Genomic DNA, 21,359 nt, shown 5'->3' with positions numbered 1-21,359 from the left:
CTCACAAAAATATTGTTTTTTACATTAACCCTACCATATATATATATATATATACATATATATATATATATATACATATATATATATATATATATATATATATATATATATATATATATATATTTAACGATATATATAAATTGCAGGCTCGTTTAGGCTCGCGAACCGGCTTGAGCTCGGTCTCGTTTGTTAAATGAGCTTATTTTTAGGCTCGAGCTCATGCTCGGGCTTGATTAAGCTCGGCTCGATCGAGCTTTTTAACGAGCCGATCTCGAGTAGCTTGGCGCATTTGCACCCCTACGTAAGCCTTAATGAAATGGGGTTGCGTTTGTTAAAAATAATAAATAAATAAGGAGTGAATGAATGTAAGCCTGGTTGTTGAGTCGTATTTATACAATCATACTTTTATAGTGATGGATGAAGTATGACATCTATACTATATATAATACATCAAACAAGAGCAAATTAAGACACTCATTTTTAAGTAATTTACAATACTTAAAACATGAATTACATATGCAATTAAGGGTAAACTTGTCTTTTAAACACAATTCAATCAACTTACAAGTTTGCCCCCTCATCTTTAACCATATCATGTTTTTAGTTTCAACTTTAAACTAAATTCTCACCCACGATTTTTAAACGACAATAAGTTTTTCATACGTTAATATTTATGTAAAAATATTGCACCATAAAAATGAGTATTTTATTCTCTTTAATTTGTATATAATATTATTATAATTTTTCAATTAAAAAAATTAATATGTTACGTAGGGGTGTTCAGTGCCAGTTTTGATTGTTTTTAAACGAAAACTAAACCATTAAAAATTGAAACCAAACTATTATTAAAGGTCTGGTTCTGGTTTGGTTTAAGAGTTTAAGCTTTGATAATAAAATTTGCTTAAAATGATTATTAATATAACCGTATCATCAATTCCAACTAAGTCAAAATATGTTACTTGAAAGGATAAATGAAGTAAAAAAAAAGGACTGAAAGTAAACAATCCAACCGTAAAACCAAGCCGATGACCAGTTTCAAGGTTTTAAACCGAACCATGAACACTCATAATTGTTACGTAATTAATAGAGTCCGCATCCAAAGACCCGCTGCATCGCGCGGACACTCGTCTAGTAGTATTTCATGTATTCATTGTTCATAATCCTTTTAGTGTTGGGCACGACTTGCTTTCTCCGACACAATGCCTCGCACAGCAGCACAAGGCGTGGCTTGGGTAATGTCTTGTTGGCAGGGGCGGACCCACATAGTGTGGATCGGGGTCCCGGGACACCAATGTTTTTTAAAAATTTATTAGAAGCGGTATATTAAATTTTTTGAGAACCCCATAAGATTTAATACTTGGAACCCATACTATTAATGTTGATGTGGTCTGGTGGAAAGTCCCTTGTTTTATCTTTGAAAGGTCATGGGTTCAAGTCTTACAAGGCTCAGTTTTTGGTTTTTTGTGTTAATTTTTAGTGTTAATCAATCATTTGATTGCTAATGTTGCAATGATAACTTTGGAAACATTCAAACACCTCTAAAATACATATCATTGTTTTCAACTTTATGCATGGTTTTCTTTAGAAACATTCAAACACTTTAAAATATCAGTTTTATTTTTCACTAGTTTAAGTTAATGGTTTTCAACACATGCTTATGAAAGGGTGGATCTAGGTTTTATCTCAAAAATGTTTAAGAAAGGGAAAACAAAGTGTTTATGTGTCAACCCGACCCATTTTGACCCGTTCAGGTAGTGATGATTGAAAAGAAAGTTTTATTATGATATTGTTTTTTATTATGTTCTTCGCCTCGACCCGACCTGAACAACGACCGACCCGAAAAATTTGAACACCGAAAATATGGGACCCCATTGGCAAAAAATCCTGGGTCCGCCACTGCTTGTTGGAGCCATACTTTGTGTCAGACTCACTAGGACTTGGTCTGATGCCTAGTAATCCAGACAAGGGACCCTGCTAGCCGAAAAGTATTTGTCTCGGTCAGACTATCATCCCTAGGGACTCTTGGTATGAAACATGGTCTGAGGGTGTCGGGTGTGACCAGTCCAGATCCGACACCCGTCATCAGCCCTTATTTAACAGCGAAACAACATTGAAGTATAAACATACATTAGGAGATAGACACCAAAGGAACAAGTTCAAGGGGTGTGAATCATTTGATATGTAAACGATCCATGTAAACAAACTCTAATTGATCTCTATAATAATATTTGAAACCGAGAGCTTGATCTTGTTGAACCCCGCCTAGCGTTCCATATAAACCGAATAAACAAGGGCATGAACGCAATTCCGACTAGCTTTATAAGATGAAAATGATCCATTGTAATTCATATGTTGATTAAGACTAGACATTATTGAATACATCATAAACGAACTATTCATCAATCTTGCTTTGTATCTCTTTCGAACAAAGAAACAAATTTAAGTTCTGAAGAAGAAATTGATATCCGCATGATGTTCTAATAGCCTGAACAAGACACTAAACTAATAACAAAAACATGCACTTGGTACTTTGTAGTTAGTGCCACTACTAATATTATTATCTGTATTTATAAGTGATTTGTAATATTATGAAACATCGTTGGGGATGTAGCTCAGATGGTAGAGCGCTCGCTTAGCATGCGAGAGGTACGGGGATCGATACCCCGCATCTCCATTTTTTTTACTTTTTTCATCGACGGCAACAAACGCATATCAAGATACACACCTTTTAATGGATCACAAATTATTGTTTAACACGAACAAGATGTTGTTACAAGTTTCGGCGATCTATATGTAGGCAAAACAGTGATGTTAAGTTTGACGTTATACAAACAGATTATACGAGGGAAGTGGTCATTTTTTGCTATGAGAGGGGCAATCCGGGCAGCCAGTAGACCTGTAAACGAACACTAACAAGGGCATGTTCGTGTTCGTTCATTTAACTTTACACGAACACAACATATATTTTGTGTTTATGTTCGTTTGTTTAACTTCTAAACGAACAGTTCACGAACATAAGTGAACACAAATGAACAAATATAAAACCATTAACTAGATGACTCTTCAAGATAAATTTAATTATTTTCTATTAATATGTAAACGAACATAAATAAATGGACATAAATAAACAAACATAATCGAGTGTTCACGAACATAAATGAACAAACATAATTAAGCGAACACAATTTTTTTTATTCATGTTCGTTCATTTATTAAATAAACGAACATAAACGAACTTCCCGCTGAACAGTTCACCGAACGTTTGGTTCATTACAGGCCTACGGGCAGGTACCACATGAAGACATTTTTTAAGAGCATCCGTTGGAGATGCTCTAATCTCGCACGTTCTGAACTTTCTAAAACATACATTTTATCAACAATTATATATGAATATTGACGAGTAATTACAAGTTTCGAAGATTCATAGGTACGAAAAACATTCGATAAATTCATATAAACCAGTATACAAAAATTCATTTAAAATTGTTCAGATACATTTTAATCCCATGAAACACTTCAAGCCATTCTAGTCATAACTTCTTGAAGAATAACCGTCGTGTCCTTATACAACGACTCTGTTTGAGGAAGATCTTGTTGTTTCACCGCGTCTTCTAGCTACAAACCAACCACAAACATATCACAAACCAAATACATTTTTAACCAAATTTATTTTATCATACATACCTTTTCGACGGTATTGAACAACCTATTAGCGAGATCAAGGAGCGGTGGCTTATCGTCGGGTGTGGCAGCCGAGATGACTTTATCAAAGTCAAAATACATAAATGTTGACTTTAGTCTTAAATACTTTCTAACATAGTTCCATGCATCTTTCCCTATTAAGTCTCTCAATGCAAGAAGGTCAAACGCGTACTTCTTTAGTCGAAATTGCCTTCCTTTCGTCCCGATATCCGCTATATACACGCCCGTTTTGAGAAACGACCGCGTACCCGTTTCCACATTGTCAATCACTACAACAAGTAAAGATTTCATCATAAGATTGACCATCACTGGAAAGTCAAACCTAAAGATTTTGTAACTCGAAACTCGATCCGAATCGTTAACCATTTTCAAATTTCTTGATGGTTAATTAAACTACATACTAATTAGCATCAAACAAAAAAAATATTTGTTACTATTTTACATTACATTGCTTAATAATTTAGAATCAAAACGTGACAAGTTTGACCTTAAAAAGTCAGTCTAAGTCAAATGTATCGAGAGAGGGAAGCTATAGAATTACTATTATCCGCCTGTGGTATCGGTATAGGTCCAGTGAGCCAGAACCCGTTGTCTTCGGCTAGAGAAACCGCAACATTAGAATTGGTAAACAGTCCAATGGTGCCAAGGCCTAATGCTAGTCTTCTAGTTGGTTTTAATGAGTCAGTTCGGGTTTCATTCGCCTTGTTTCCGGTCAAACTGGCAGCCGCTACATCAGTTCGGGACACCCTGTCGCCCGAAAGCTTCGGAGTGGCCGGAAAAGTGGTGAAAATTTGGTGCAAGTTTGCTGTTGGAGCCATGGTTGTAGTGAGTAAAAGAGTTGATAAGAGTGTTATGTGTTTTGTTATGTGTTGGATACTTGGATGGAATGTTGGTTGGAGTTAGTTACTAGCCACCAAATAGATATCCTAAACTGAGGGTATTTTTGTAATTTACAAACATGAATTTTTTTATCTTTTTTTTTTGTTATCCTGAACATCTTTGTTTTTTTATGTTTGGATATATAAAAATTTTTAGAGTTAGGCATTTATAAAGAAACAATTTCCCATATTCTATTAAGATGTTATTTACTAAATATTATTAACTACAACTTTAACCTTTATTCTTTTATATGTAACTAGTTTTTATCCCCCGTATTACGGGGTTGATTTATATTATTTGTATCTAATATTTATTTATTTTTTGAATTTTTATTTTTTTATTGTATGAAAGGTAATAATATATTTATGTTTTGATGATAAATTGTTTCACATATATATGAGATGTTATAACCCGGTTTAAAAAGTATATGGGTTTGATGAGACCCAAGACCCGTTTATTTTTTTACTATAAAATTGGTTTTTTAATTATAAATAATATATATCTTTTTTTTAAATAAATCATATATTAATTTTTAGTATATCCCTACTTTATAGAATTTTTATATTAATATTTGGTGAGATTTTTTTTAATTTAATGAGATGTTATAACCCGTTTAACAAATATCTGAGTTTGATGAGACTCATACCTGTGAATTCGAGTCAAATGCATGAGAAGCCTCCATTTAAAAATCAAGCAAATCTAGTGACTCCAAAAAAAGGGGAAGCGACCATATCGCGACACGTAGGATTTTTATGTTTTTGTTTATATATATCATAGATAAATGGTTTTGTTTTTCTTAAAACTAGCGAGAAAATAGCTGCACGTTGAGAGGAGCGTAAAGTTCTTTGGTTTTGATGTACTCGTTAAAGTAAGTGAAAGAGAACACAAAAGCTATAGTTATAATATAACCAAAATGATATTAAAACATTTTTTAGTATGTGACGGTCAAACCTGCGCGCTACGACGGGTAACAATGAAAAGATAAACTCCCAAAAAATATAATGTGTTTGGTTATTTGATTAAGTTAATATTTGACTTAAATTAAAAAAAAAACAAAAAAGAAATAAAACATAGGAATAATTTAAATAAAATAATCAAAAAGATAAATATAAGGATACTTGTAAATTACTGTTTTTCTAACGACTAACAAATAATTTTATTAAAAAACCGAGTCCAACAAGAAACTAAACCCGCAACACCCGAGCAACCATCAAAGCATAACACAAACAGAACCGGGACGACACAACTACATTTTGAAACCCAACCATGAACAAATCCTCCGAGAAATTGCAAGCGTTCTCGACCTATTCCGAATCCATAAAAACCGTCCACTTTTATTTTCTTCAATACCCTATCTAGATTAGCTGATTTCCGATTAAAGACCAAATCATTTCTAGTTTTCCATACACGTCAAATTGATCCGAACTTGTAACTTACTATGCATCAAGCTTTTAATTAATGAAGGTATAAATGTTTTAACTTATAATTGCATGTCTAAGGATAACTATCAACGTAACAACCTATCAAGTATCAAACATGTTTGGTTTCCTTGTACGTCACGTTGATTGATAAGGTTTAAGGTCACGTGATGCTTTTGGTTGCTTCTTTTAAGATATCATGTCTTTTTAGACTTTATGTTAAGAATATTAGTTAAACATTTTTATATTTCTTAAAACAAATGAATTTGCAATTAAAACAATGTTTAAAAAATTATAATATCATTTATATAATTTTTTTTATGTATTTGGATCAAATATTTATGTAGTTATTGTCACAAAGAAATCGCCACCATTGACGATATACAATAAAATAATAATATATTCTCTTATCTACTTTTAACTCATGTATCATACATAATTTTTAGGCTGAGTGCAGTGGGCGATAATCAAGGATTCAAGGGACGATTTTTGTGTGGAACACCCGCTCCCCCACTGCGACAAACGGCGCGATAAGCGCGGGGGGGGGGGGGTGAGTTTCCGTCCCTTAAACATCCTTTTGTTTTACCACTATACCCCTAAAATAAAAACCCACATTTTACTGACTATGTGTCATATGACACAAAACGTTCTATTTTGTAGCCCCTTAGTGAAATGACTCTCATATATCACTTTTTTTCATCATATATCAATAAGAGAATATAGATTTTGCTCATTAAGTCTTTACCGTTACGTATTACATCTTAATCTTCACGTATCTAGAAATCTTTATTCTTGTTTTAACACGTGGATATTAGACATATATGTAATCTAATTTCATACACATGCTTGGAGATCACCATGGATTAATTTTATCGATCACGGAATCCAAACATAATTTCACAACACGACATATGTCACTTTCTAGTCGCAAGTTTTCTTAACACGTGACAAAAAACGATGCATTATACGCACTTTGTTTCTCTATTCTTAAAGGCTTCCTCGCCTCGAACTTAAACGCGCGTTGTAAAAAGGTTGTTTTATAAGTTATTACATAGCATAAGCTTTCAAGACCAAAAACAACACTAAAATGATCAAATGATATGATGATGGAATCATGTTACAACTAATCATTTAGAGGTTATTTACACAAAGTCATGAAAACAACACAATCCACAAGTTCATGTAAGAAGCTCTTTCACTGTTCTTTACATTAGAAACCTAATCCATCATATAAATTTATAAACTTTGTGCCTACAAAATAAACACAAAAAAACATAAATGTTTATCATCAACATTATGTTCATTCGAGTTTCGCAAAAAACAAGCATACATGACATCACATTTTTTCGTATCAACTTATACGGATGAAAATTCCTCAGAGCCGTCTACGAGAATCGTGAAAAATTTTGGGCCAAAGGCGAAAAAAATTGGGCCTTAAACTAGTTGAGTAATTTAAAAAATTGGGTTTAAACATTAAGAATACATATTTTTTTCACAAAGATATATATAATTTAAATAAAAAATCGGGCCTATCAGGGTAGGTCAACCACCCGGCCCTGCCTCGTAGCTGGCCTTGCAATCCGTCTACGTAAAACACAAGCTCATGACATAATAACATCTTATATCTTATAAACTACTCTGTCACAAACTCGAACATGTTTACCTTAAAAAATTAATATATTAATATGTATAAAAAAATAAAAAAATATATTTAAGGGTCAACCCAAACACATTTTGACTCAACTTAACCTTTTACCATTTACCCAAACCGACCCACCTGCTTTGACCCGTCTTAAATTAACCCGTTACCTGATCCACCCGTTCAGCTCGTATGAGCACATACCATTTTTGACCCGTAACCTAAAAGAGCGCCAAAGTTTAAAAAATAACCTTACCTTTTAATCAAACTCTGCACCTTGATCTTCGAAGTGGTTCTCGAGTTTCTGACCTATGTCACTATTTACAAGCTCCGAACGGGTCCCACTCACCGAGTGTTGTATATTATCTACAGTCTCCGGTCGAGTGTGAGATACTGGACAGCTGTCACTATTTACAACGCCATCATCCTCCCCCGTTTCTTCATCGCCCTTCTCAAGTCCACCCTCGGTTTCCGTTCTGGGCTCGTGTGTAACAAACTTCTCGTGTTCATCTAACACGTTATTGTCGTTATTGTTGTTGTTGTCATCTAAAGCGGGAACGCTGAATATAACGCGTAAAACATTAAAACCTCTTTAAATCATAAATAAAAAGATATATTATTTACCTTGTGGTTTGAACTTTCGGTTCTCGAAGATAATCAACAGCAGGAATCAAATATGTAGATTTAACTTCAACCGTGCGAGTTGGAATATTCTCTATCTCCGACACGTTAATAAGATCATCATCTATCGTTAAAGACTGAAAACAAATCTGCAAAATACAACAAATTTAGAAATAAAAATTAATGGTTCATAAACATAGGGTGAGGAATTGAGAACTTAAAGAACCATTTTGAGCAAAAAAAAAAAAAAAAAAACCTTTAAAAAAATTTATAAAACAAAAAAAACGAAAATTTAAAAAGTAAAAAAATCAAAAAAAAATATTTTTCATCCAAAAAAAAACCTTAATTATACACATATGTATATTTTTATTTAATCTCGATTTACATAATGTACACATATGTATATTATCATTTATCTTAATTGTGCATATGTGTATAAAGAATAACTTGTATAAAATTAAAAACTACGTATTATACCTATATGTATAATTTTGCTAAACCGATTTTTTTTTTAATTTTCTTTATGAAACCGGGATGAAAAATAAAATTTTTTGATTTTTTTACTTTTTTTCTTTATTTTTTTTAAAAAGAATTTTTTTTGTGATCCAAAATGGTTCTCAAAGTTCTCAATTTCAAAATGGTTCGAACATGATCCTAATCCTATATAATATTAATGAAATGATCTGCACCTGCGGTTTTGCCCATAACGGGGTCTGTAACGCGTGCATCTGTAACTCCGCTTCCGAAATATAAACATGGTTTCTCTCCTCAGCATTAACACTTTCTTTCTTGATTTTACTCGCACCTTCAAAACAATCGGTTTTCTCGGGAAACACTTTTCTATTATCTATATGCGCATTCTCGCCATAAATGTCAATATATTCTTCCCGTTCTCGTTCCCTTCGGTTCTGTTTATTAAAAATATGCCACTTCTGAATCGGGTCAACGGTCAACTTTAAACTATTATCCAGTGACGATTCATACACGCTATCCACTTCAGATGATACCCGCAATGCATACTGTATCACCGAACCAGAAGACGAAAAAACTAGCATATAGTAGTTCGAAAATGCGGGACCCGGGTTTCCCGAATCTAAATCCGGGTCATTTTTACCCTTGCATTTATGAAAAGTAGATGCAATAACCGCCGACCCGTTGACCATGTTTCTCCACACGCTGTTTCCACTTCGTATTCGGCCAACAGCCGAGAGTGTAACAGGCGGCTTACTGGCAGCATCGTACGCGTATTCTTCACCGGATTGCATACTAACCGGGCCCCCGGTTGGAGATACAGCAAAAAGATGACTCGTGCCACGTGAAGAACTTATAGTGATCCAACGGCTGTCAAAACTAAAACTTATGTCCTGTATAACCGCGTTTGTAAACCCGCGTTGAAGCCTGTAAAGATGCGTATATGACGCGCCGTTAGCGGGCCCCGGTCCGATACGGAAAACGTTAAAACTATGACCGTGAACCGAAGCTGTTACTAATAAAATACCACTTGGGTCGAAACATAACGATGCAACCGGACTATCGTGCGCCTTAAACTGAGCGATAACCGATTTGCTCATAACATCTCTCACAATCACCTGACAAAAAAAACATTTTATTAACTTCAACGAATTAAAGACAAGGGTAAAATGGTCATTTTAATAAATTTGAACATATACCATTCCGATATTCTCGGTATCAGGTAACCGGCCCGTGTCATTTACTTGCTGTGAAATATTCCCGTCGGGTAAATAATATCTGGAAAGCTTCTTATACCCGATATCGCCGAGTGTAACAATCCCGACAGCTAGCTGCTTGCTCGATTGTTTTGCATAATGTGCAACAATGCTTCCGTTTGAGCCCGAAGTAGTCAAACTTTTCGGGCCCGTAAGATGTTGCGGGCTGACACACGTGTTTGGTGATGTCACCATGCTACCACTGTAAGCCATCCATCTCGGGCCCATAGCAAGCGGGCCCAGCCCGATACTCTCAAATCGCGACGAGCTTGTTGCTACAGGGTTAGTAAGAATCGTGTACTCCCGTTCCAATGTTGCAGCATCAAAACAATGTATTTGTGCAGCTTGTAAAACCGCAACAATGCGGGAACTGCATCGTACCGAGTAAACAACTGATCTGAACTTCAGTTCTTTTATATACGATCGGGATTTAAACGAGTAGAACCATACGACAGTCGGCATATACCCACTGTTTATGTTACCATCGGAAACACTGGGCCCGCCACAAAGTACCAGTAGCGGGTGATCATTTGGTTTTGCGAGTATTTGCATAAACGAAACGGGCCCGTCGAACCGTGAGACTATGTTGCGAACGTTGTTTGCGTATTCGACATCCCATACTTGGAAACCGTGTTGATACCCGAGTAATAACACACGGTGTGAGGTACCGTCTTCACATGACAGCTTGTCAAACCCGGCCCATAGCACCTTTTGTTAAAAAAACATAAAAAGAGTAACGGGTCAATTTGGGTGAATATTTTTGCATACGGGTCCATTTGGTTTAACTCAAATTGTACAACGGGTCAATTTGGGTCTAGTCAAATTATTCAACGAGTCAAAACGAGTTACTCTTATACAACTTGCTAACTTAAAACGGGTTGAAATGGGTCAACCGTCAACGCCCCTCGCAAAACTCAGGGTTAACCCATTTTGAATTTTTTTCATTTCAACCCGGGCTTACTTTTATCGGAACCGATTTTGACCCGAACCATATTAATACTTTTTGGAACGGATTATACCCAAACCAAACCGATACCTTTTAAATAGTTTATCTTACTAAAACGGGTTAACTTTGACCCGAAAAAAAATTGATACTTTTTAAAGAAGACATACTTGACCCAAACCATGAAACCATATTAATACTTTTTAAAAAACGTGTTATTTTGACCCGAACCAAATTAATACTTATAAAAACTGGTTATTTTGACCCGAACCAAATTAATACTTTTAAAAAAAGACATATTTGACCCAAACCATATTAATACTTTTTAAATCACGTTATTCAGACCCGATTACCCGAACCAAATTAAAAATTTTTAAAACATGTCATTCTGAACCATATTAATACTTACGGGTTATTTTGACCCGAACCAAATTAATTCTTTTAAAGACGGGTTATTTTGACCCAAACCAAATTAATACTTTTAAAGACGGTTTATTTTGACCCGAACCAAATTAATTCTTTTAAAGACGGTTTATATTGACCCGAACCAAATTAATTATTTTAAAGACGGTTTATTTTGACCCGAACCAAATTAATACTTTTAAAGACGGGTTATTCTGACCCGAACCAAATTAATACTTTTAAAGACGATTTATTTTGACCCGAACCAAATTAATTCTTTTAAAGACGGTTTATTTTGACCTGAACCAAATTAATACTTTTAAAGACGGTTTATTCTGACCCGAAACAAATTAATACTTTTAAAGACGGTTTATTCTGACCCGAACCAAATTAATACTTTTAAAGGTGGGTTATTTTGACCCGAACCAAATTAATTCTTTTAAAGACGGTTTATATTGACCCGAACCAAATTAATTTTTTTAAAGACAGGTTATATTGACCCGAACCAAATTAATTCTTTTAAATACGGTTTATTTTGACCCGAACCAAATTAATTCTTTTAAAGACGGTTTATTTTGACCCGAACCAAATTGATACTTTTAAAGACGGGTTATTCTGACCCGAACCAAATTAATTCTTTTAAAGACGGGTTATTCTGACCCGAACCAAATTGATTCTTTTAAAGCCGGTTTATTCTGACCCGAACCAAATTAATACTTTTAAAGACGGGTTATTTTGACCCGAACCAAATTAATTCTTTTAAAGACGGTTTATATTGACCCGAACCAAATTAATACTTTTAAAGACAGTTTATATTGACCCGAACCAAATTGATTCTTTTAAAGACGATTTATGTTGACCCGAACCAAACTAATACTTTTAAAGACGGGTTATTTTGACCCGAACCAAATTAATACTTCTAAAGACAGGTTACTTTGACCCGAACCAAATTAATACTTTTAAAGACGGTTTACTTTGAACCGAACCAAATTAATTCTTTTAAAGACGGTTTATTTTGACCCGAACCAAATTAATACTTTTAAAGACGGGTTATTTTGACCCGAACCAAATTAATACTTTTTCAAAAAAAAATATTCGACCCAAACCCGTTTTGCCCATTTTCCCTATAACCCGTTTGACCCATGACCCGACCCGACCCGTTTTCCTAATCTTACACATTCATCAAGATTCCTACACCTAACTAACTAAACAAAAATCCTTTCCAAATTCCAACAAATAAACTAACTAACCTGATCATGACCCGAATCCGAATCCCGGTCAACAATCGCAGACGAGGCAGCCGACCGAACAGTCGATGCAACCGTGGATGCACCCGATGACACAATCCTCAAATAACTTGAAAACGAACGAATCGAACTCGGTATAATTCCATTATTATTATTATTATTACCACTGTTTCTTTGCTTCTGATCAATCTTCCTCATCACCAAAATAACAATAATAATCCAAGAATGAATCAAACAGAAAACATAATAGAAATTAGAAACCTTGTTTCCTAAGATAAAACAACGTATTGAAATCAAAGACGACAAGAACAAAGAAACAAATATTTATAGATAGATGTTTTATTTACAAGGCAAAGAAAGAATAATAAAAGGGGAAATGAAAATGTTAGGGTTTTGTGGGTAAGATGTATATATATTAATTAATAAACAAGTAATGGTTATATAGTTATTATTATTATTATTATTATTATTATTATTATTATTATTATTATAGGATGAAGATGAAAGCAACGGATAGTAGTTGAGAAATGGATAACAATTTAAGGAAGAAAGAAAATAAGAGAGTTTGATTTTTACGGAATTTAATTTTATTTAATTCAATAGAAAGAGAAGAACAAAGACTGCACCCACACGTATATATATAGTTAGTTTTAAACTTAAGTTATGTTTTTTTTATTATTATTTTGACTGTGTTGTACAATGTAAATCATCATTTTTTAAGTGTCGGTATTGTACCGTTATCGAAAATACTAATACAAGTTTTCAAGAAAACAAGCGACTGATATTGTATAAATTTTATTATCACGTTACCTATTTTGGTTACTTTTTTTCTTAATCTTTGTTGATCTTGTTACTGCTAGTACTGTTACGGGTACATTTTCAACCCTTTCATAAACTTTAATACCTGGTTTGGTTTGATATTTTCAGCTAGCGATGAGATCGGTATTGAAAATATTGATATTGGTTTTCTATAAAAGTGGGTACTGCTTTGATATAATATAGATACTTGTTATAAGATATTCATTTTTAATAAGTGTGGGTACCGTACCCGTATGGGCACCGAAAATACATATATCGAATTTCTGGAAAAGTGAGTATCGGATATATAGGTATGTTATCAGTATAGTAATTGTACTTGGTACCAAATGCACATTTCTAGGCGAAATAATTAAATTCAAGTTTTTCAAAACATAAATTATAGATAAAAATGCATGGATTTTAAATCGGATGATTCGGTTAATTTACTTAATTTGGCGTTTCAGTACGTTTCAATGGTTTATAAACACAGTTCGATACATTTCAACGGTTTATGTACACCTACAGTTGAGCCCATCAAAATGTACCTATTTTGATATAGGGATGATACATCAAGTATAAAGTTTTTAAAATGTTATGATTATGTGGTCTTTTTCTACAACTAATCCTCAAACATGAATCTCTTCCTTTCGAGTCTCAAGGTGTAACTTCGGTCTTCGGGGCGCTTATGAAGTAGGAACCATCGTGTGTAGAATTAAGTGTAGTGGTTACGAAGAGTTGGTTATAGTTTGATGTGTGTGGTTAGAGAGTAGATTGTTGTTTAAGTTTAGGTCACTCACTTTCATCCATTTTTGGCATATTACATGAAAATATACTTTTAATAAACACATTAGCAACAATAATTAATAACACAATAAAAACACTTTAAAGCTTAACTAAAACTATAAACCTAATCAAGATACTCATTTTGAAGTGTCAAAATAAATCCATTATAATTGTTATGTAATATGTAATAACCTAATTAGGACTAAAAGTTGAAAAATGTTAAGGGTTGGAAACTTAAGTGTATATTCTTGTGACCAAGTTCAAAGTAAAGGAACCAGGGGACCAATTTTGTATACTTTTAATTAAAGTTAAACCTAAAAGGGATAACCAACATATAAGAAAATATCAGAAGAAATGATATTTATTGATGGAAAGGAAAATTGTAAATTCCAATTGAAAATAGGAATATTTAACAAGTTAAAGTAAAGGAAATATAATCAAAATGTTCATTTAACCGGCCTGTATCACTGATTCCTATGTCCACTCTAAAATTCGTTTTCCAAATATAAAATTAAACGTAAAAATAAACTGAAAAATTGTTTCTAAGGCCATGTGATATACATTTATGCCCCTTAACTATGTCATCCACTTTACCAGTTTTTACTCTATCTCACTTAAAGAATATAGTTTAATCCAACTTAACCCCTCTTAATTTAATTTAAAACTAGTCATTTTAAAATCAGATAACATGTTAATCCATCTTGCCTTTAACGCCTCTTAACCTATGAAACAAGTGACGTGCCACTCATTAGTCTTTGTCAAATCAGCTTTAACACACTAAAAGTTAAGATATTACACGATATTTATGGACGATTTCAAGGCCTAATTTGTGTAGTTGGGTCCATTAAACCACATGTTTTGTGCGGTTTAGAAGCTTCCGGTTCGGTTGAATACGTCAGCCGGCCGACAATGATACGTGTTGGGTTGGCATGTAACTTGGGTACCAAGTTTCAAAGCAGTTAACTAATACGACACGCTACATCATCAACCAGCAATGTTTCTTATAATATAATCATAATCATACATAACCATTAACCACCCACATGGCCACGTGTCATTTAATTTCCATTTTTTTTAAGTTTATTTTTATGTGTTAACAATAGTTTATAATTTTGTATCTAAGGCTTTAAGCTAATTTGTGTCAAGTTTGATACAAAACTTGATGAACTAGAACTGGTTACAATGTTTATAACCGTTTGAAGTTTAAACTGATCGGATCGACGGATACTGTAAACTTTTGTACAAGAGGTATAATACGGATTGAAGATAGGCGGCGGTGGTGGGGTGATGCGGCGTGACAGGAGTGAATATGAGAAGCCAGAGCTGTATATGGGAGGCGGAAGTTGATTCCCGATGTCACAAAGCATTCAAAAATCAAAATTAACCAACTAGGATTAGATTTTATTTGGTTTCAATTTCTTTTTTTCTATTATTATATGATCATTATATTTTCATTTAACTAAAAAAAAGATCCAGTTACAACAAAGAGACAGGTAAGCGGGCAACAAGCTGCGCCGCCACCCCATTTTAAATAGCAAAACCGATCCTAATTGGTTTGGGATTGAGTTTGAAGTTTTAGATTAAAACAAGAAAATGGCTGTTTATTACAATGGGACGGTGGGCCTTAGCCTGCTTCTATAACAAGAAAATTGGGTTATTTATTACACCGATTGAGTTGAAATTAATACGGTTTGGTTTAACAGTTTAAGATTCTATAACTGAAAATCTGCCTATGAGTTCAAATCCAACTAAATTAGTTTGTCCGGTTGTGTTGGAATTAATAAGTTTGATTAAACAGTTTAGGATTATGTAATTGTGAATCTGTCTATGAGTCCAAACCGGACTAAATCAATTTTCGGTTGAGTTGAAATTAATACGGTTTGGTTTACAGTTTAGGATTGAAAAACCTATTCACGGTTTGGAACCGACAAGTTAAACTAAACCAGCCGAGATGCTAATGTATTTTATCTATATATTTAACAACAAAAAAAATAAATAAATAAATAAATAAAGGTCACATACATGAGCTTAACTATAAATTTATATAACCCGTATGATGCACTATTTCAACCCATTTACTGCTCTTAAGTTTTCTCACCTTTAATACATAAACCATTTAATACGTAAACAGTTGTTACGTGTTGTGTCGTATCGACCCATTTAAATTTGTGTTGTGTTTCGAGTCAACTCATTTTACGTTCATTTACGAATATGATTAATATCTAGTAGCTTAATAATAACCTAGAGAATCAGTTACTCTTATTCATATAAAACATTTTAATAATTTTGTGATAGATCTAATTGTTTTTTTTTTTTTTGTATTTATCTCTCATTTCCAGATAACAAAGTTAGGTTCACAGATTTTGCTTAAGATGAGAATAAACGAATGGATATAATAAGGGAATAGACGGTTAGGACTAGTAGAATATAAATACTGGAAGTGAAGAGTGGATAAAAATATTTTTAAAGTAATTAGTTTAATTTTTAAAAGTTAATAGGTATATGAAAAATTATGAATCAAAGTATTTAACTTTAAAATTTGACACTTCTTATCTCTAAATCAAAATATTAACTTATATAAAATTTTTAAACGGGTTAACAGGTCAACCCACTTTTTGACGGGTCAGGGTCGGGTTGACCCATTTTTTAGACGGTTCGGGTTGACCTATTTAATAAAACGGGTCGTGTCAGCCGACCAAAAACCTATATTTTTTCGTGTCAGGTTTCGGGTCGTGTCAGCCGACCAAAATCCTATATTTTTTCGTGTCGGGTTTCGGGTCGTGTCAACAGCCGTATATTCAAGTAATGAAGTAAATAAAAACGGATCAAGATATGTAATTTTTATTCAGATGGAAATTACTATATTAGCACTAACTATTGGCATGCTATATGTTTTTTTTACTTGCTTTTCATTTACAAAATAATAACATTTTAAATTTAAACTTTATACTATTCCAATAATTATATTTCTTTTAATAATTAACGATTTTACTTGTGATAACTGATTAACATTTATATATGATCAATTTTATTTGGTTTAGTGGTTCACCTATAACCTATTATGAACAATGTGTCAACCCAAACAAGCCACTTAATTGCTTATGGTTAGATAGTCATTATGTGTAAACTCATCTTGTATCCACTTTTCGATCGTTTCATAATATTGTGTTTACGTTAAGATGGATCCAAACGAACGACAGCGATGGTGATGAGCAACATACAGCTGGTGAAGGAGATGTTGAGCAGAAAGATGAGTATAAGGTTGAGCAACGATCCATCAATTGTGTGTAGGTGGTCCAACAACGATGTGTGTCGTGTGATGGTGGCCCGGGTTGAGACTTAGAGAGTAACAAGGGATTGTTGGTTTCAGGATGGAGACTGACTCATACAAATATACAATACATGTTACATCCCAAAGTTAAATTATGTTCTCAAAACTTTCATTATAAGTTTTAATGAAAACAACCCTATAAGTTTATTTAAGGTTTTATGTATTTAAAATATTTCACTTTAAAAATAACCACTTAGACAGTTAATAATAATAATAATAATAATAATAATAATAATAATAATAATAATAATAAGTTTCGGATAAAACTTTGTCTTTAAAATAGTGAGTTTCAAGTCCTTTAGTTATTAAAAAAGTGTAATATAGAAGTAGTGGTAGAGAGTGTGTGAGTTGTCGTTATAAATATAAAACATATTTAATAATAAGGAAATAAAATGCTATTACTTTTGTCACTTTTTAATAATCACATGTTCAAATTGCAAGTAACTCGTATCCAAACTCTTAAACGTCAACTACGGTGAATACATTCTATTTGGTGTATGGTACTAGAGGTATTACTCCGGGTGGTAATTCGTGTCGACTTCAAGTTAACAGATTAATGCAACCCAATCTAAACACAAACCGATTACTTAACTGTGTTGAAAAGTTGAACCCTAATACATACACGTGTAACCCAAACACAACCTTGATTATCTCAGCTGGTCAAACGAGCTGACAGGTTAAATACTTAAATTAAATGTATTATGATAGACGGATTGTAACCATTTTAAATTTATAATTTTTAGATTTTGGAAAATGTAATGGGTTGGTAAGTTCAATCCGAACATGACTCGTTTACCATTCAACCCGGTTTATCCCTGAACCGGTTAGTCTATTTATTTTTATTTTATATATATCAAACGGCATTATGCATGACACTAACCTCAAGTTGATCCATTGGATCAATTTCCAACCTGCATAAATGGGCTACATGTGACATTAGCTGCACTCGGCCCATAAGTTGGCGCATTTAGATTTAATAATAATAATTATTATAATTTGTTGTTAGGTTTGTAACTTTGTATTGTGTTTTTTTTTTGGGCTTAAATGGGTGCAAACGAGACAAGTCGTCTCATAAGTCACTTGAGATCGGCTTGTTAAAGTGACGAATTAAACCGAGTTAAAACGAGCTTGAGCTTTAAAATAAGCTTGTTTAATAAACGAGTCCCCTAATTTCATTTATCGAGCTCAAGCTTAACGAGCCTATAGTTTATAATATCTATTTATTGTGTTAAACTTTTTTGAACGCTTGGAACTACCCCCAATACGCGAGTAAGTTTTCCTAAAACAAGATTGCAACCATCTATATTTGTTTTGACGCTATAAGCCTGACTTACCTAAGAACACTATCAAAGTAGAAACCCGCCACTGTGAGGAAAACCCGCTTAACTCAAGTTTTAAATCTAAACTTAAAAATCCTAAGCCTTAACCATTACACACGTGTCATTATTAAATATATTATAATAATATTTATTATATATTAAATTATGATAAAATGATATATACTATGTTATATATAAAAACCATAACCAAGATAATAAAAAAAAAGAATTTATGTATATAAATTATTAACAAATAGTAAACAAGTTGAATCCAATCCCCACTTATGATATAGTGGAAAGAGGTTTTAATTGTCCGGTGGAAACTCAAGTTTGATTCTCACTTGTATCATTTTTATTGGATTATGATAATGAAGGATCTGAGCTAGGCCTTGTGAGATTGTCAATTTTGAATCCCGAGCCTACCCGGTTTTCGTCCCACCGTGTGCCAGAGTGGGGCAACATGCCTCTTCAACATGCCTCTTCATATTTCTAAAAAAAATAATAATTAACAAGTCGAACCTAACTTGAACTCGAGCTTGAACTTGAAAAGACGACTCTAGAGTAGAGCTTAAGCTTTAAAAAAAGCTCGAAACAAGCTGAACTCTCGTAATCTCGTAAATTAAAACGAGCCAACCCCAGTTTGAAAAAACGAAAAAAAAAGGTTTTATCTTAAAACAAATAAAAATGGCGGGTCAAGATAAGACATATTATCTGCTCTTCATTCACTTGATGATATGCATATGCTGCAATGGCTACTACTACTTCACCATCACTAGTTTTCTATATTCACACATTCAAAGCCTCTATCAATCCATTATTACTTCACAAACCCACCTTAATAAAATGCACTTCAAATTCAAATTCAAATTCAAATTCAAATTCATCACCAGACTTCCCCTTACCGGACTCCTCTGCCACCACCAGCCCGGACGCCTTCCCGATCGAAAAACGTCAAAGATCGGAAATTATTCGGGACCGGAAATCCAAGTCCGGGCTTGTGAAACCCGAGCCCCCGAATTTTGAAATCGGGTGGAAGAGGACGGTGCCGATTCCTCTGGAGAAACCGATAGGTCTGGGTTGGTTTCGGGATGAAACGGAACCAAAAATTGATACTTTGGTTTTGAATTTTTGAAAACTGCTCGGTTTTCTCGGTTTTGCTATTTGAGCTTGAAAATTTTGGGAAGAAAGTATTTGGCCTAAATAATGAATTTGGGCCTAAATCACTTTGTTATGTATTCGGTCCGGTTTATATTATATGCAAAACCAAAACTGAACTGTAAGTTTGACTTTTACAAAAAGATAAAACCAAACTGTCGTTTTTATTTAGTTTCGGTTTTTTCAGTTTTGTCATATTTGAGATTGAATATTTTGGGCCAAATAAATTAGCAAAAAGTAACGAATTTGAGCCCAAATTATTTTGTTAATTAATTAATAATTGATTATTACACATTTGGGATAAAATATTTGCGTTATATATTTATTAAATTCTTATAAATTCCTTAAAGAATGAAAATATATAAAAAAAATCAGTTTGGTTCGGTTTTTATTACATGCATAACCAAAACCAACAGACCGTCGGTTTTTGTTTCTCTTTGGTTTTCTTCGGTATTTTTATTTCTGATCGGTTTTTTCGGTTTCATGCCCTACAGGTTATGTGATAATGGATTTCCTTGAGAAACTGGATGAGCTGATGGACCGGGATTACGGGTCAACGGCATTGTTGGCGAAAGTAGGGGAGATAGTGGCGGAGAGGGCGAGAGAGGAGGCGGAGGTGTTGTTAGACGACGGGAAGGTGGAGGAGCGGATGGTGACCGAGTTGTTTCGGGTTTTAAAGCTGATGGAGATGGATTTGGCAATGGTGAAAGCCTCTGTGAAAGAAGAGACTTTAAATGAGAGGATTCAACAAGCTAAAGCTAGGTGCAGACAGGCCATTCTTGTTGCTAATTCCTTTTGATCTTTACTTGTTAATTTGTTAATAGAGATATCTTTGAAAGAATACATTTTAGTATTTTACTATCAAGATTTGATTAGGAAATATAGTAATAGCCCCATATGGATAGAGATAACCGATGGATTCCGTCGATAATTACTGTCGGAAAAATAATTACACTGCGACAGAGACAGACTAGAGGTGCATAAACCGGGTATTTTCAGGAACCGAAATCGAGTAGGAACGGGTTCCTGGTATGGTCAACAACAGTTGAAACCAGGTCAGGTAGGAACCGGTTCCGGGTATAGTCGGGGTATTTGACCGGGTTTTCCGGATTCTGGTGGGTTTTGACCGGGTATTTCCGATTCTGGCGGGTCCAGGGAGAAATCCTATACCTGGCTGTACATGTGTGTCGGGTACGGGTAGGAACCAGTTCCGGGTCAGGTCCGAAACCGGGTAGTTTGTGCACCTCTACAACAGACTGCCGACAATACCCACGACTATTATCGAAAGATCACCGACAACTCTTGTAAGGTCATCCATGATGAACTCATTCAAATATAATATCAACATAACATAAGTTAACATAACATAAAACTCGTTTTGTAACGCGTCTCGTG

At 33.9% G+C, this 21,359-nt stretch overlaps 3 protein-coding genes and 1 non-coding gene across 4 annotated transcripts; 2 read left to right on the top strand and 2 right to left on the bottom strand.

The window, feature by feature from the left end:
- Nucleotides 1–2,601: 2,601 nt before the first annotated feature.
- TRNAA-AGC (transfer RNA alanine (anticodon AGC)) lies at nucleotides 2,602–2,674 on the top strand. The gene has a single exon. It is a non-coding gene; the product is annotated as a tRNA-Ala (tRNA).
- A 790-nt stretch (nucleotides 2,675–3,464) lies between these two features.
- LOC143561255 (photosynthetic NDH subunit of lumenal location 3, chloroplastic-like) lies at nucleotides 3,465–4,569 on the bottom strand. The gene is made up of 3 exons (XM_077049382.1): nucleotides 4,244–4,569; nucleotides 3,685–3,971; nucleotides 3,465–3,615 (listed from the first exon to the last, which is right to left on the bottom strand). The coding sequence occupies exons 1-3, from the start codon at nucleotides 4,518–4,520 to the stop codon at nucleotides 3,517–3,519; spliced, it is 663 nt and encodes a 220-aa protein (XP_076905497.1). The 5' UTR covers nucleotides 4,521–4,569; the 3' UTR covers nucleotides 3,465–3,516.
- Nucleotides 4,570–7,803: 3,234 nt separating this feature from the next.
- On the bottom strand, nucleotides 7,804–12,790 carry LOC143561273 (autophagy-related protein 18f-like). Its single transcript, XM_077049396.1, has 5 exons — nucleotides 12,582–12,790; nucleotides 9,930–10,694; nucleotides 8,949–9,848; nucleotides 8,263–8,408; nucleotides 7,804–8,198 (listed from the first exon to the last, which is right to left on the bottom strand). The coding sequence occupies exons 1-5, from the start codon at nucleotides 12,774–12,776 to the stop codon at nucleotides 7,898–7,900; spliced, it is 2,307 nt and encodes a 768-aa protein (XP_076905511.1). The 5' UTR covers nucleotides 12,777–12,790; the 3' UTR covers nucleotides 7,804–7,897.
- Nucleotides 12,791–19,519: 6,729 nt separating this feature from the next.
- Nucleotides 19,520–20,763, top strand: LOC143561254 (protein CHLORORESPIRATORY REDUCTION 41, chloroplastic-like). The gene is made up of 2 exons (XM_077049381.1): nucleotides 19,520–19,879; nucleotides 20,459–20,763. The coding sequence occupies exons 1-2, from the start codon at nucleotides 19,558–19,560 to the stop codon at nucleotides 20,761–20,763; spliced, it is 627 nt and encodes a 208-aa protein (XP_076905496.1). The 5' UTR covers nucleotides 19,520–19,557.
- Nucleotides 20,764–21,359: the final 596 nt, after the last annotated feature.

This window comes from Bidens hawaiensis, unplaced genomic scaffold (genome assembly GCF_021521415.1).
Source record: "Bidens hawaiensis isolate Kalapana, Puna unplaced genomic scaffold, B.hawaiensis_p1.1 tig00020645_1, whole genome shotgun sequence".
NCBI classification, from domain to species: domain Eukaryota; kingdom Viridiplantae; phylum Streptophyta; class Magnoliopsida; order Asterales; family Asteraceae; genus Bidens; species Bidens hawaiensis.
Note: the sequence above shows the minus strand (reverse complement) of the source record. Positions and strands in the feature narration are given on the sequence as shown.

Bases quoted from the DNA above. Each gene is read 5' to 3' on its own strand.
- LOC143561273 (XM_077049396.1), bottom strand. From the start codon at position 12,776: ATGAGGAAGATTGATCAGAAGCAAAGAAACAGTGGTAATAATAATAAT. The intron at 9,849-9,929 runs GTATATGTTCAA...TTTTTTTGTCAG, and splicing joins ATACCGAGAATATCGGAATG to GTGATTGTGAGAGATGTTAT. The intron at 8,409-8,948 runs GTGCAGATCATT...TGTATTTTGCAG, and splicing joins CGTTATGGGCAAAACCGCAG to ATTTGTTTTCAGTCTTTAAC.
- LOC143561255 (XM_077049382.1), bottom strand. From the start codon at position 4,520: ATGGCTCCAACAGCAAACTTGCACCAAATTTTCACCACTTTTCCGGCC. The intron at 3,972-4,243 runs GTAATTCTATAG...TACTTGTTGTAG, and splicing joins GATACCACAGGCGGATAATA to TGATTGACAATGTGGAAACG. The intron at 3,616-3,684 runs GTATGTATGATA...GTTGGTTTGTAG, and splicing joins TGTTCAATACCGTCGAAAAG to CTAGAAGACGCGGTGAAACA.
- LOC143561254 (XM_077049381.1), top strand. From the start codon at position 19,558: ATGGCTACTACTACTTCACCATCACTAGTTTTCTATATTCACACATTC. The intron at 19,880-20,458 runs GTCTGGGTTGGT...CATGCCCTACAG, and splicing joins TCCTCTGGAGAAACCGATAG to GTTATGTGATAATGGATTTC.